This window comes from Pygocentrus nattereri, chromosome 20, assembly GCF_015220715.1.
Source record: "Pygocentrus nattereri isolate fPygNat1 chromosome 20, fPygNat1.pri, whole genome shotgun sequence".
Taxonomy (NCBI): domain Eukaryota; kingdom Metazoa; phylum Chordata; class Actinopteri; order Characiformes; family Serrasalmidae; genus Pygocentrus; species Pygocentrus nattereri.
This window is the reverse complement of record NC_051230.1, coordinates 11,034,198-11,046,684: the sequence shown is the minus strand read 5'-3', so window position 1 is coordinate 11,046,684 and position 12,487 is coordinate 11,034,198. Positions and strand designations below refer to the sequence as shown.

Genomic DNA, 12,487 nt, shown 5'->3' with positions numbered 1-12,487 from the left:
GTTCTCTAGCTCAATAACTCTATCAGGGGAGTACACAGCCTTTCTCTTTCAGCCTGCACTGCCTCCTTCAGCGTCTTCTCTTTTCCTTTGTTTTCAAACTGCCCGTGGACCCTCCCTGCTCACCGTGTGCACCTGCCCAGCAGCAGTGGCAGCCCTTCCTCCTTTAATTGGCTTGATACAGATGGCAGGTCATGTGGCTGCGATGGAGGAGCTTTTTATCTCTTGTTCTGTCACTATTTCTTCATACATAAAGGGCAGTAAAGGGCTAAACCACATGGAAATGAGTGTGAATTGCTTAATATACCAAAGACTATGAAATAAGATTATAAATCATGCTCAGAGATGAACATATGTGCACATTTTTTACTTCATGGCTCATTTTTCATATTACTTTTTTGTGTTTTAATGTATAGTTTTATTGAACATCAGCACATGAACACAAAAGAACACAAGAACACATCCAAAAAATATATAATATTAACAAGGACCTTGCACCACCTTTGCTGTAATACATCCTCTGCTATTTGTGGATTCTTTGTACTAGATTTTGAAATATTGCTGCAAGAATTTGATTGCATTTAGCCACAAGACCATTAATGAATCACAAACTTCCCTTCAACTCCAGATAACACAGTTCCACTGCTCCACCACCCTGGGGGGCTTTATATTCAGAGCATCCCATTATACTTTAGAGCATCCCATTCTTTGTTTTTTCTTTTCTATGGAGATTACAAGATTATGTGATTATATGTATATTTGACAACCTGTTTTTCTCAGATTGCTCCCTGATCAAGTTGTGGCCAATACCACGCACACATTAGGTCTTCCTTTATCACACCAAGCTACAGAACTAGGACAGTAAAAGCTAGCACGTTCCTCCATCCAAGACACATAAAGTGCCACATTCGATTGGACTATAAAGCAGCATCATTGGACAGCTCAGCACACTTGGAAGAAAATGCTACCTCACAATTCTGTTATGTCAACTAACAGATGTCTGTATTGGCTAGAACCATGCTGAGTAATAGGTGGGAGCGCAGGACCATCCTAGCCAGAGAGATCATTAGACAGTTGCTACCAACTTGGTAACATCTACTGAGGGGATATCTAACAGGTGGAATTGGTTATGACTAAGCATTAAGTGGAATTAGAGTGAGGACCTAAGCGTTCAGATTTTTGGGCTTTTCCTATAAAGCATAAAGGTTTCATAGACAGCAATAATATCTTGAGAGAGAGAGGGAGAGAGAAAGAGAGAGAGAGAGAGAGAGAGGGAGGGAGAAAGAGAGAGAGAGAGAGAGAGAGAGAGAGAGAGAAAGCAATGAAGAGTGTGAGAGAGAGAGTATATGTTTTGAGAGATAGAGAGGCTAGGAGAGATTAATACAATAGCTCCAGGCACCCCAAGAAGAATACAGTGAAATAGCTCTTGAAGATAATCCATCATTTTGGTTTTAGTCTTCTCTGTGTGCCTCAGACAGGTACGCCATAAACTCTCCACTTTATAGTGTTGTTTATTGTTGATTTTAAAAGCATTGATTTCTAGCAGTTTTTGGTTTCTTGCCACAACACAGAGCTTTATAAAAGTACAAACTCATAATAAGTGTCTATTCTTGGCACAACTCACCTGTGTTTGCTTTGAATTCACACTAGAATTTGCCCATGGCAAACAGTAATTAGTAACAGTAACTGACAGTAACTTGAACTTAACAGTAATTTGAAATTATTAATGCACCCTTAAATCTGACTGAAGCTGAACTAAAATTGGAAAAAAAGAAAATTGTAAATGTACATTTACCCACATCTGTTTGCTTCATTAACAAGAGTGCAGCGCACCAGGATAAGGAGGCATGATTTGCAGTTTGTAAAGTGGGGGAACGATGATCAGGCAGATGCACACACTGAGAGAAGTGAGATCTATTAGGGGCAAATAAAGGCCAGAATAAAAAATACCAAGCAGATCAAACACTTCAAACAATTCAAACAATATAATACACTTCAAACAAAGTCCAGCCAACACACAAGGCTTAAATGCAGGGAAACCACGAGGGTTAACAATATACAGGTGGACAACACAGGTGAGAACAATGAAGGGTGGAGTCAAGAAACAAGGGGGCAGGACAGGGAAAAACTCAATGAAAACAAAAGCACATAGACAGGACTAGAAGGTAAACAAAAGCACATAGGACTGGGAGGAGCCAATTGTGACACAATTATGGTAATAAATCACAATATATTGTATATATATGATATATTGTGTTTACTTCACAGTATATTGTGAACTGTAAAAATTGCAATAACATCATATTGTGATATCATGGGGCCTGTAGTGATATCATCCTATTATTAATGACTCTTTTTTTTCTCTTTAGCTTTTCTCTGAATGGTTGCTTGTTCTAGCCATTGTGCCTGTACATATTTCCGCAATAAGGGAAAATGTTTTCCCGCCTGCAGCTTGACCAGCAAGCCAACTGGTTGATTTTATTCAAAGGCAGGACTTTCCCTGCCATATTGAGAGTTATGAGCTTTTCCATTTATTTTTCAACCAGTGAAGAGTCTCCTATGTCATAATGTCTCTGGTGGTATATACACACAAACACACATGCATGCACCCATACGCACAGTAGCATCATTCTGTTGTTGATCCTGTACAGTATAGCGTGTTTATGACTGTGTGTGTCTTTGTGTGTGTGCAGGGAGTTTGCTAAGGAACGTGAGCGGGTGGAGAAGAGGCAGGAGTTTCTGAAGCTGCGCAGACAGCAACAGATTGAAAGAGAGCTCACAGGATACCTTGAGTGGATCTGTAAAGCAGGTATTTCTCACAAACATACTTTACCCACTGTGATGTCTCTTGTAGGGATGCACCAATATGGAACTTTGGGGCCAATACAATAGATGATTATTAAGTTGATAACAAGATGAGAGCTATTGTTCTCTTCCATATGCCTGTAGTGTGCTTCACAAATAACAGTCATTAGCTATGTTTCCATGGACTTTCTGCATATATTACTATTGATAAAATTATAAATTAGATTTTTGTTTCCATCCCACTTAAAAAATGCTGAATGAAATGGTGTAGTTTCCTGCAAAAATCAGGCCTAATGTCTCCTAACTTCTAACTTCTTTTTTATCAATGACATGCTTCCATCTTTACTATATGTCGCAACTTGTATACCTCTGGGCTTGGGCTCCCCATAACCTACTGATAAAGTTGCAACAGATTTTACTTTTTTATCTATTTATTTATCTACACTGCTCAAAAAAATAAAGGGGACACTTAAACAACACAACATAACTCCAAGTAAATCAAACTTCTGTGAAATCAAACTGTCCACTTAGGAAGCAACACTAATTGACAATCAATTTCACAGCTGTTGTGCAAATGGAATAGACAACAGGTGGAAATTATTGGCAATTAGCAAGACACTCTCAATAAAGGAGTGGTTCTGCAGGTGGGGACCACAGACCACTTCTCAGTACCTTTCTGCTATGAGGGCCCGACGTCCACAGATGGGGGTTGTGCTCACAGCCCAACACCGTGCAGGATGCTTGGCATTTGCCAGAGAACACCAGGATTGGCAAATTCGCCACTGGCGCCCTGTGCTCTTCACAGATGAAAGCAGGTTCACACTGGGCACATGTGACAGATGTGACAGAGTCTGGAGATGCCGTGGACAGCGATCTGCTGCCTGCAACATCCTTCAGCATGACCAGTTTGGCAGTGGGTCAGTAATGGTGTGGGGTGGCATTTCTTTGGAGGGCCGCACAGCCCTCCATGTGCTCGCCAGAGGTAGCCTGACTGCCATTAGGTACCGAGATGAGATCCCCAGACCCCTTGTGAGACCATATGCTGGTGCAATTGGCCTTGGGTTCCTCCTAATGCAGGACAATGCTAGACCTAATGTGGCTGGAGTGTGTCAGCAGTTCCTGCAAGATGAAAGCATTGAAGCTATGGACTGGCCCGCCCGTTCCCCAGACCTAAATCTGATTGAGCACATCTCGGAACATCATGTCTCGGTCCATCCACCAACGTCACGTTGCACCACAGACTGTCCAGGACTTGGCGGATGCTTAGTCCAAGTCTGGGAGGAGATCCCTCAGGAGACCATCCGCCACCTCATCAGGAGCATGCCCAGGCATTGTAGGGAGGTCATATAGGTATACTGAGCCTCATTTTGACTTGTTTTAAGGACATTACATCAAAGTTGGATCAGCATGTAGTGTGTTTTTCCACTTTAATTTTGTGTGTGACTCCTAATCCAGGCCTCCATTGGTTAATACATTTGATTTCCATTGATGATTTTTGTGTGAATTTGTTGTCAGCACATTCAGCTTTGTACAGAACAAAGTATTCAATGAGAATATTTAATTCATTCAGATCTAGGATGTGTTATTTGAGTGTTCCCTTTATTTTTTTGAGCAGTGTATTTTTTTTCTTCACATTGGACAGGTTTTTGAATGTTTTCTGCAAAAGTTTTTGGATGGAAATGTAGTGTGGTGCTCCAGCCCTGTTCTCCAGTGTGACACCTATAAATAAATAAATAGTATAACAATACAATAACTCTCATTTATGAGCACATAATATATCGGCTGCCAAAATGTCACTAATTATCAGTATGTAATAGTGCTTGGAGCCATACTAGTATAATGCTGATTTCAGTTTGAGTGATATTGACAGATCAAAAAACGTTATCTGTGGTGTAAGGAAGTTTCTGGCTGCTTTTGAAAGAGACAGTTTTGTACTGGACCTACTAAGTAATTAGGGATTTGCCTGTCTAAATTATCACGCACTTGGCTTAAACCACTTCTACTTGTTTAGTAATCTCAAATATATTTGCGTATGGGGTTTGTTACACCTTACAGCAAATTGTTTTATAAATTGGACAAAAGTATGGTTCCTAATTAAAAACAGTAGTAACCATGAAGCTTTGGTTTTGTCTGTAGTTTGTCCATTTTTATAGATAAGTGCTCTTAAACGTGATTTCTCCCTGGCCCTGGACTCTGGTCTGCCTTTCTGTGTAGGTGCTGTCATTTTGCTGAGAGGAGTAGGACTGATGCTGTCGTGCTCGTAAAGGTTAAAGCTTGGTTCTGGGGAGCTGCTCCTAACCCAGCTCCAAAAGGTCTGGGCCTCTGTGCCTCAGTGCCTCCCCTCTCTGGAAGCTCTGTGGCAACCAAGTGGCCTTTTGTTTTTATCGACAGGTGCTCCAAGGCTTCTGCTTTCAGCCAACTGGCACTGAGGTCTCTTTCATGAAGGCCTGCTCCGAGAATTGCCAGATACATAATATGGGCATAATACAATATTTTAGTCATATTTGCAGCAGACTTTGCACTAGAGAAGTTAAATGGTAGTCATTGTGTTTGATAGTGCTTCAGTTTGCTGGACAAATGGTGTAAATTCCAGTCATTGGTTTTAATGTTGACAGATAGATAGACAGACAGATAAATAAATAGATAGATAAAATGCCTTCATCCTGAAGTAAATTGCAGCTTTATAGTAGCAAAACATATAATTGTACATAAAATAATGCAGATATATTCACATTGTACAAAACGCTTGGTCTGATTGATGTGCTAAGTGACAAGCTGAATCTATAGTCAGCTTTGTCTATGTTCAATTTCCAATAAAGCTGTTTTCCTACAGCAGCTAAACTAACCACACTGTGCCTCACAGTGAATTCCTGGTGGGAATATACAAAGGCAGAATGTTTAAAGTGACCAATGATTTTGTGTTCAGTTCCACAACAGCAGAAACAGTTCTCTGTGTGAGAAGAGCCTCGTTCACCTCATTCCATGCCAGTATCAGTATTTATGCTTATGTAGGTTTAGGTTGGTATAGTGTAATGAGTAACACCTCTACCAACTATGCTGTAGACTGGGGTTCAATACTCTGCTCAGGCAAGGACCCAATGCTATACCAATAAGAGTCCTTGGGCAAGACTCTCAGCTCTACCAGCGTAAAATTTTCAATTGTAAGTTGCTTTGGATAGAATTGTCTGCCAACTGCTGTAAATGTTTATGCATCCCTACTTTTTATTGAGCTGTTGTTGCTTTTGGGTGGTTTTTACTTCACAATAACAGCACTTAGAGACCAGGGCAGCTCAAAAAGGACAGACATTTGATGAACTGACGTTACTGGTTTTTGGAAAGATGACATGACAGTACCACACTGAAAGTCACTGTGTTCAGTATGATCTGTTCTAATTGCAGTGTTTGTGTTTGTGTGGGTGGTTGCATGGCTGTATGCTAAATATTGTGCACCTATTAGCAATAGATGTGGATGAAATAGCCAACTTCACTGATTAGAAGGTTTCTGTTTCTGAAGGTTTCTTTCTCTGGTAGTTGGGATTTGGGAGTGGGAAACCAGTCCAAAGTACTATTTGGACAGTATTAGTTTTACATGGGGACGTTGGATAATGCAGTTTTACCACAGGACATCTGTAATTTTTATGATCAATGTGCAGAGGATAAGAAATCTTGGTATAATTATCATAGTTCGAAGTGGCTACTCGATACATGCACTGCTTTCACACCAACAAAGTTTCACTTGCACTACGTTCATTAAATGCCCAGGCATTTAATTGTCATTTTGATTACCCTAACCATGTACCCAGCTGTAAATGCAAAATGTCATTGGTGGTCTTGTTAATTTGGGAATTTAAAACCAATAGTAAACATCGCTGCAACTTCTTTCTGTCATTTCACATGTTGTAATATTTGCAGTCCTGCATATGAGATAGAAAATACATATAAACTTGGTTTGGGCCACAGAGAGTACAAGATATACCTACTTGTCAAAAATATGTGAGAACTAGTTTTTCATAAGATATGATGGGATATTTACAATCCTGTCAATTTGCATGGGATTAATATAACCTGTGGTTATTTCTACAGTTTGTTTAATATTGTGTAAAATCTGCCAGAATCTTTGCTGATGCAGAAACATGCAGTCCATAAAATTGACTGCCATAGTGAATTTAAATTGTACTTAAATCTCAGAGAAACACTGTTAATAATTATGTTATCCCACCTCGTCATGTAAAACTAATCCTACTCGAAACGTATTCAAGGCAGGTTCTGACTACAATGATTCACTCCTAGAAACTGCATGTGACTCTGTACGTGCTTTACTGGTTGACAGGTTGTGAGACATATTCCTTGTTATTGAGTCGTCTATGAAAAGTTGAATTGTCTAAAGGCCTTGTTACCATTTGAACATACTATAAATTTGATAAACTGCAGTTCATGTTGATTCAAGTCTTTATAGCCCTCCTAGGTGAGGAAATAAAGCAGCTTTTTTCCATTCTTCAACGTTGATCTGTTCTCAAGGCCACAGATAAAAATGGCCTAAAAAAGCTCAATTCACCATCGGCCTAGGAGTTAATTAGCCATTTCTCAGCATGGAGCTTCCTCATGGTCATTGTTTCTCAACAGCCCATCAGTTCTATTCTGTGGAGTTCTGTCCCCATCTCCCCTTGATGTGGTAGTTTGAGGGAAGACACATTCCAGTAAACTGCTTGTGGTATATGTGGCGAGTTCACATAGTTTACCTAACAAAAAGTCCCAAAGTGAGCAACTCATTTCAGATAGCTCTTATCATATTCATCATAGCTTTCCTAAGAAAAAAAATAACATAAAACCAAAGAGGTAAATGCAGTTCCTCAAAGAAGTGACATTCTCAATTCTTCAATTTTTTTATTGAAATTAAACATGATATGAATTAACTGGTTATTCTTCTTGAGGAGAAAAAAATACAGGAAAAAAAACAAACATTAAAGAAATGCTAATCAAGAACTCAAATTGATACTGGAGGTAATACCCAACAGGAAAAATCCTACTTGGCCTATTTTAGCAATTATATTTTGTGAAACCTATTGAAAGTCACACTTTTAGAGGTTTACTATGTGAGCACTTTCAGTCTAAGACAAATGTGAGACAGTTATGAAGTTAATATAAGATTTGAGAACACTGGGCCTCATTTGTTTTTTGTCATTTCTTCTTACACAGTTTTTACAAATATTCTGAAATTCAGCAATGTTTTCTTATTTGGGATTTGTTCTTAGGTAAGAACAGAAACTACACACACTCAAGAGCACAAAGGTGTGAACAGTTCTGTCGTTTGAAAACACGTCATGAATCTGATGTACACTTTTTTGTAGGAACTTTCTCAAAAACACATTTAAGAAAAAACTTGAATGAGCCCCATTTTTTCAAGAATACCACTTGGTTTTAAAATTATACTTAAGAAAATAAACATTAAGGTTTTAAGAGACTTTTTTAGCTACTTTTTAAAAGTATAACACTTTATGACATTCCACTTTTATAAATTTGTACATTATACAGTCATTAAAGTAATTAAGAGCTGTCATTCAGAGTGATTTGATGTGAAATGATTCTTTACAGTGGAGGTGAAAGGAACCAGTGGTTGTGAAGTGAAAAACACAAATATAGCCATTTTATTTACCATCCAAAACCACCAGTAAACCTATATGTGTCAACTCTGGAAAAATAAGCTTGCTTCGGGTACTGTATTTACCATATCTAAAATATATATGGTAAATGTATTTAAACTATATGTTTTAGGACAAAATCTTATCTCAGAACTATCATAAAACAATGTGTCATCAAGGATTCATGTATAACCATTTCATAGCTTTTAGAGACATTAAATGCTTCAGACATGGGCTGGTAGTCCGAGTTGATAGGTTTCTCTAAAATAGAGACATTCACACTAAACCACTCTCGATCACTTTGTGTGCATCTTTATGACAAAACTATGCAGCACTATTGGAAAAAACAGTGGACGTTTCTTTACGGGGATCCAGGGGTTTGAATCCACATCTTTTCTGCATTTTTTCTGTTTGTTTCAATGTTAAGAAATGCCAAAAAATGGCACAAAATGTAACCGATTGTTAAGCTCGCTGCAAAACAGGCCTGCACACACAACAATAACTCATTATTGGAAAAGCTCCAGCTCCAGGGCATGTAGGATCAGCTAAATGTTTCATCACCTCACAGTAGCCTCCAGATTTGCTTGCTTGGCCTTCCATATAGAATGGCTCACTGCCAAACATGTCCTTCCACTAGTGCTTAAATCTGTGCAATTTGCAGATTAAAACGGCGGGGTGTGTGGTCTGGAGTAACGGTGCGTTTTCAGGAACGCATGACTGGTGGATGGAGATCCACTCAACCGAGTGGAAAAATTCTTTTGACTGAATGATTTGTCTGCCATAACACACATGCACCCTCTGTCTGTATATGTATGTGCTTCTGCATTAAAAAATGTTTTCTGTGCTTCAGAGGAAGTCATGCTTGCTGAGGAGGATAAGAACGCAGAGGAGAAGTCTCCCCTGGACGGTGCCTGGTACAAGAGAAAGTGCAACAACCCAGGTGGGAATATTATAGAAAGATCACTCAGTTTTAACCCCGTAAATTAACTGTCGTACAATGTTCTTTTATCCTCACTACTTCAAGGCTTGTGTGGGTTATTGTACTGGAACTGTCATTATTCATTTTTACATGACCGTTTTCCATCCTCTCTTCATCCCTTAAAATTAAACAGACTGGTTTTGTTACTGTGGTTTAAGGCCAAAATACTGTATTCAAATGGATTTCATTCTGATTGGTTGTTCTGTATTGTGCTTCTCTCAGAAAGTAATCCATGCTGAAACACTCCTTATAATGCCAGCATGATTGGGTGGGGCTAAGCTGCTTAATATACAGAATGCATTGTTTTTGCGACATCACAAAAACACTATTTTCAAAACAGGCAGATTATTTTCTACATATGGACTGTACAAACTGAGGAATGGGTTGTTTTGGAACTTTAAAACACTTAACCTTTTAACAGGCTTGAAGTTTTATTACACACTTCTATAACCTAAGAATTGCTCAGCCATTTTGCATTGAAGTCCCTCAATAATAAGTGACAGAATGTACTGAATAATAAGCCTTAGAATGCAATAAGCCAGAGATTTTAAGGGGTACTCTTCTAATGACGCAAGCCTTTTTACCCCAAGGCAGGACTGCCCAAACTCATTGTCTGGGGAGCAAAGTGCAATGTTTGTGGTGGGAAACACTATGCAAATATAAATATAAATATTGTGTTATTAAAATAATAAAATTCAATGTTAAAAGGAAAATAAGATAAAAATAAGACTTTTGCTCATAACTACATAATATTACTTTCATAGTAACTCCTGAATACTTTTTAGTAGCTACTGAATAATACGGCTTAATATCGAGCTAATAAGCCTTAGTTAACACAAGGCTGTACTGAAGAGAAATGATCCAGTTGTCATGCCTTTGACGGTCTCGGGTAAAAGACGGAACTCAATCTCCCAGAATGCCATGGGAGATCACATGTTTGAGTCAGGAGTTTCTGACGCTGGCTCAGCAGACTCCAACCCCCAGAATCCTGCACCGGATCACATGACGCCACCATGGTCCTATCAGAGATCGCAATCCCCGGACTATTGAGGATTCACACCTGTACCTACTTTCTGTGATTAGGAAGTAGGATATATAAACTCAGTTTGAACTCTCCTACTTCACGAAGTATTGTTATGCAATCACTGAGCGTTCTTATGATTTACTTCCGTGTATCGACCTGATTTGAGTTTTTCTCTACTTGGATTTTTGCCTGACCCTTTTGTACCTTTATTCGAGCTTCATTGTGTTTGACTACTCTTGCCTGGAATTCGACTTTGATTTGTGGATTGCCCTTTCTGGATATCAAAACCCTTTTTTTTATCCGCAAACGTCTGGTACTCCACCAGTGCAGTCTAGTCGATACACAGCTATTATACAGCTATATGTAAACATTTTGGCACCCTTGATGACACACTAATGACATGTTTTGTTGATTTTCTAAGTGAAAATATGTTGACATATCCTCTACAGGGAACATACTTCTGCACATGTTATGCACAGTTAGTATTTGTTTTTATTGTATTTATCACATTTGAGGAGAATAAAATATAGAATATTGCCTGTGCAAAAGTACATTTTATATTTTATGTTTGTTTTTCGAGTGTGTTCAACTATTGAAAGTAAATAAATAGAAATTGTGTACTGACATTTGCAGAGAAATGTCCTATTCTCTGTAGAGAATGTGATAACTCCTTTTCACTTAGCAAATCAGCAAAACATGTAATTTGACCAGCGGTGTATTACAGAGTTGTTAAGCTGCAGGGCACTTCCAAACAAATCCCCTTTTTTTTTGCAACACTGTAATTTAATTAGAGTCCCTCTTACTGCTTGTGCTTCCCGACTGCCATAGCTTGGGCTCATGATTAGCTTCACTTTTAGATGTCTTGTTCTGTGATTGCGTATTTTAAATCATATGCTTAATGTATTATGACATTAGCGCTCGGCGTTTATCAGGTTAGTAGTGGATGTTTGCTGAAGTGCTCTCAGTCTGATGACTCAGCTCTTACTGCATGAGTGCAAACACCTGCATTATGTGTGTGTGTGTGTGTGTGTGTGTGTATTAGTGGTCTCATGCTGCTCTCTGTGTCTCACAGATTCTTAGTCCAGCTTTCTTTGTTTTTCGTATGAGCCAGTGTGTACTAAGCTCAGGATCTGTGTCTCCCTCATGTTTTCAGTGTTGAAAAGATCCAAGAAGAGCAAAAATGACCTCATCAATGCAGAAGAAGGAGAAGACCATTTCACTGACATCTCATCAGTCGGTAAGCATCAAGCCCATGATTCATAATACTGGACCTCAAAACACACAAGCTGCCTCATTACAAAACATCCATGTGAACTGTGGAATAGTCCAGTTTCCTTGATATGTTTTAAGGCTGGTCATGCACTGAAATAACTGTCTTCCATATGATGTACAAAAATATGCAAAATATTTTATCTATTGTTAAAAATAAACAAAATCCTTCTACTAGGCTGTTATATTACTTGTCCTCTGTTTGAGGAACAGAAAGCTAAACATGTAACTCAAAAAAGTCATTCAGCCTTTCATAATTCTGCTAGATTATGATATTATCCAAGAGAAAATTTTCCACATGGCATAAGCACAGTGCAACAGTGGTAACCTACCGATATAGGGATTTGTCATGTTTTTAACAGTAAACAAAATTTTTGTTTTTCCATAATCTGATCAAAATGTAATGAATTCTGCCCATTCTCTAAATGTTGTCAGATTTTTTGGTCACAGTGCACCAGTGGGCGGGATAAATAATATTGACCAATAATATGTTTCAGCTCCTCCTCCCACCACCCCTACCTATCATCGCGAGAAAACGCTCTGCTAGCTCAGAGACCCCACAATGCTGTGTTTCACTGATAAATGTGCCACGGCATGGAACGAAGAAGTCTTTATGATTTCTGATTCACATTAAAATAAAGTTGAAGCTTATGATTTCAAGAGTGAACTGTTGAAGAGGTGACCTAAACACAGTATTGCTGTGTATCCCATAAAGAGTTTTCTTGTGAATTTCATGTACCTTTTCAATGTCACTTTCAGCTCTGCAGGGCTACA

The 12,487-nt window shown here is 38.7% G+C and overlaps 1 protein-coding gene across 23 annotated transcripts in view; it reads left to right on the top strand.

Moving 5' to 3' along the window:
• cacna1ba (calcium channel, voltage-dependent, N type, alpha 1B subunit, a) overlaps positions 1–12,487 on the top strand; it is a 169,758-nt gene that overhangs the window by 91,731 nt on the left and 65,540 nt on the right. For all 23 annotated transcript variants that reach the window (XM_017691225.2, XM_017691221.2, XM_037531401.1 and 20 more), the window contains exons 8-10: positions 2,691–2,806; positions 9,292–9,381; positions 11,598–11,681. In XM_017691225.2, the coding sequence (XP_017546714.1) occupies positions 2,691–2,806; positions 9,292–9,381; positions 11,598–11,681 (290 nt within the window). The remainder of the gene's footprint in view (positions 1–2,690; positions 2,807–9,291; positions 9,382–11,597; positions 11,682–12,487) is intronic.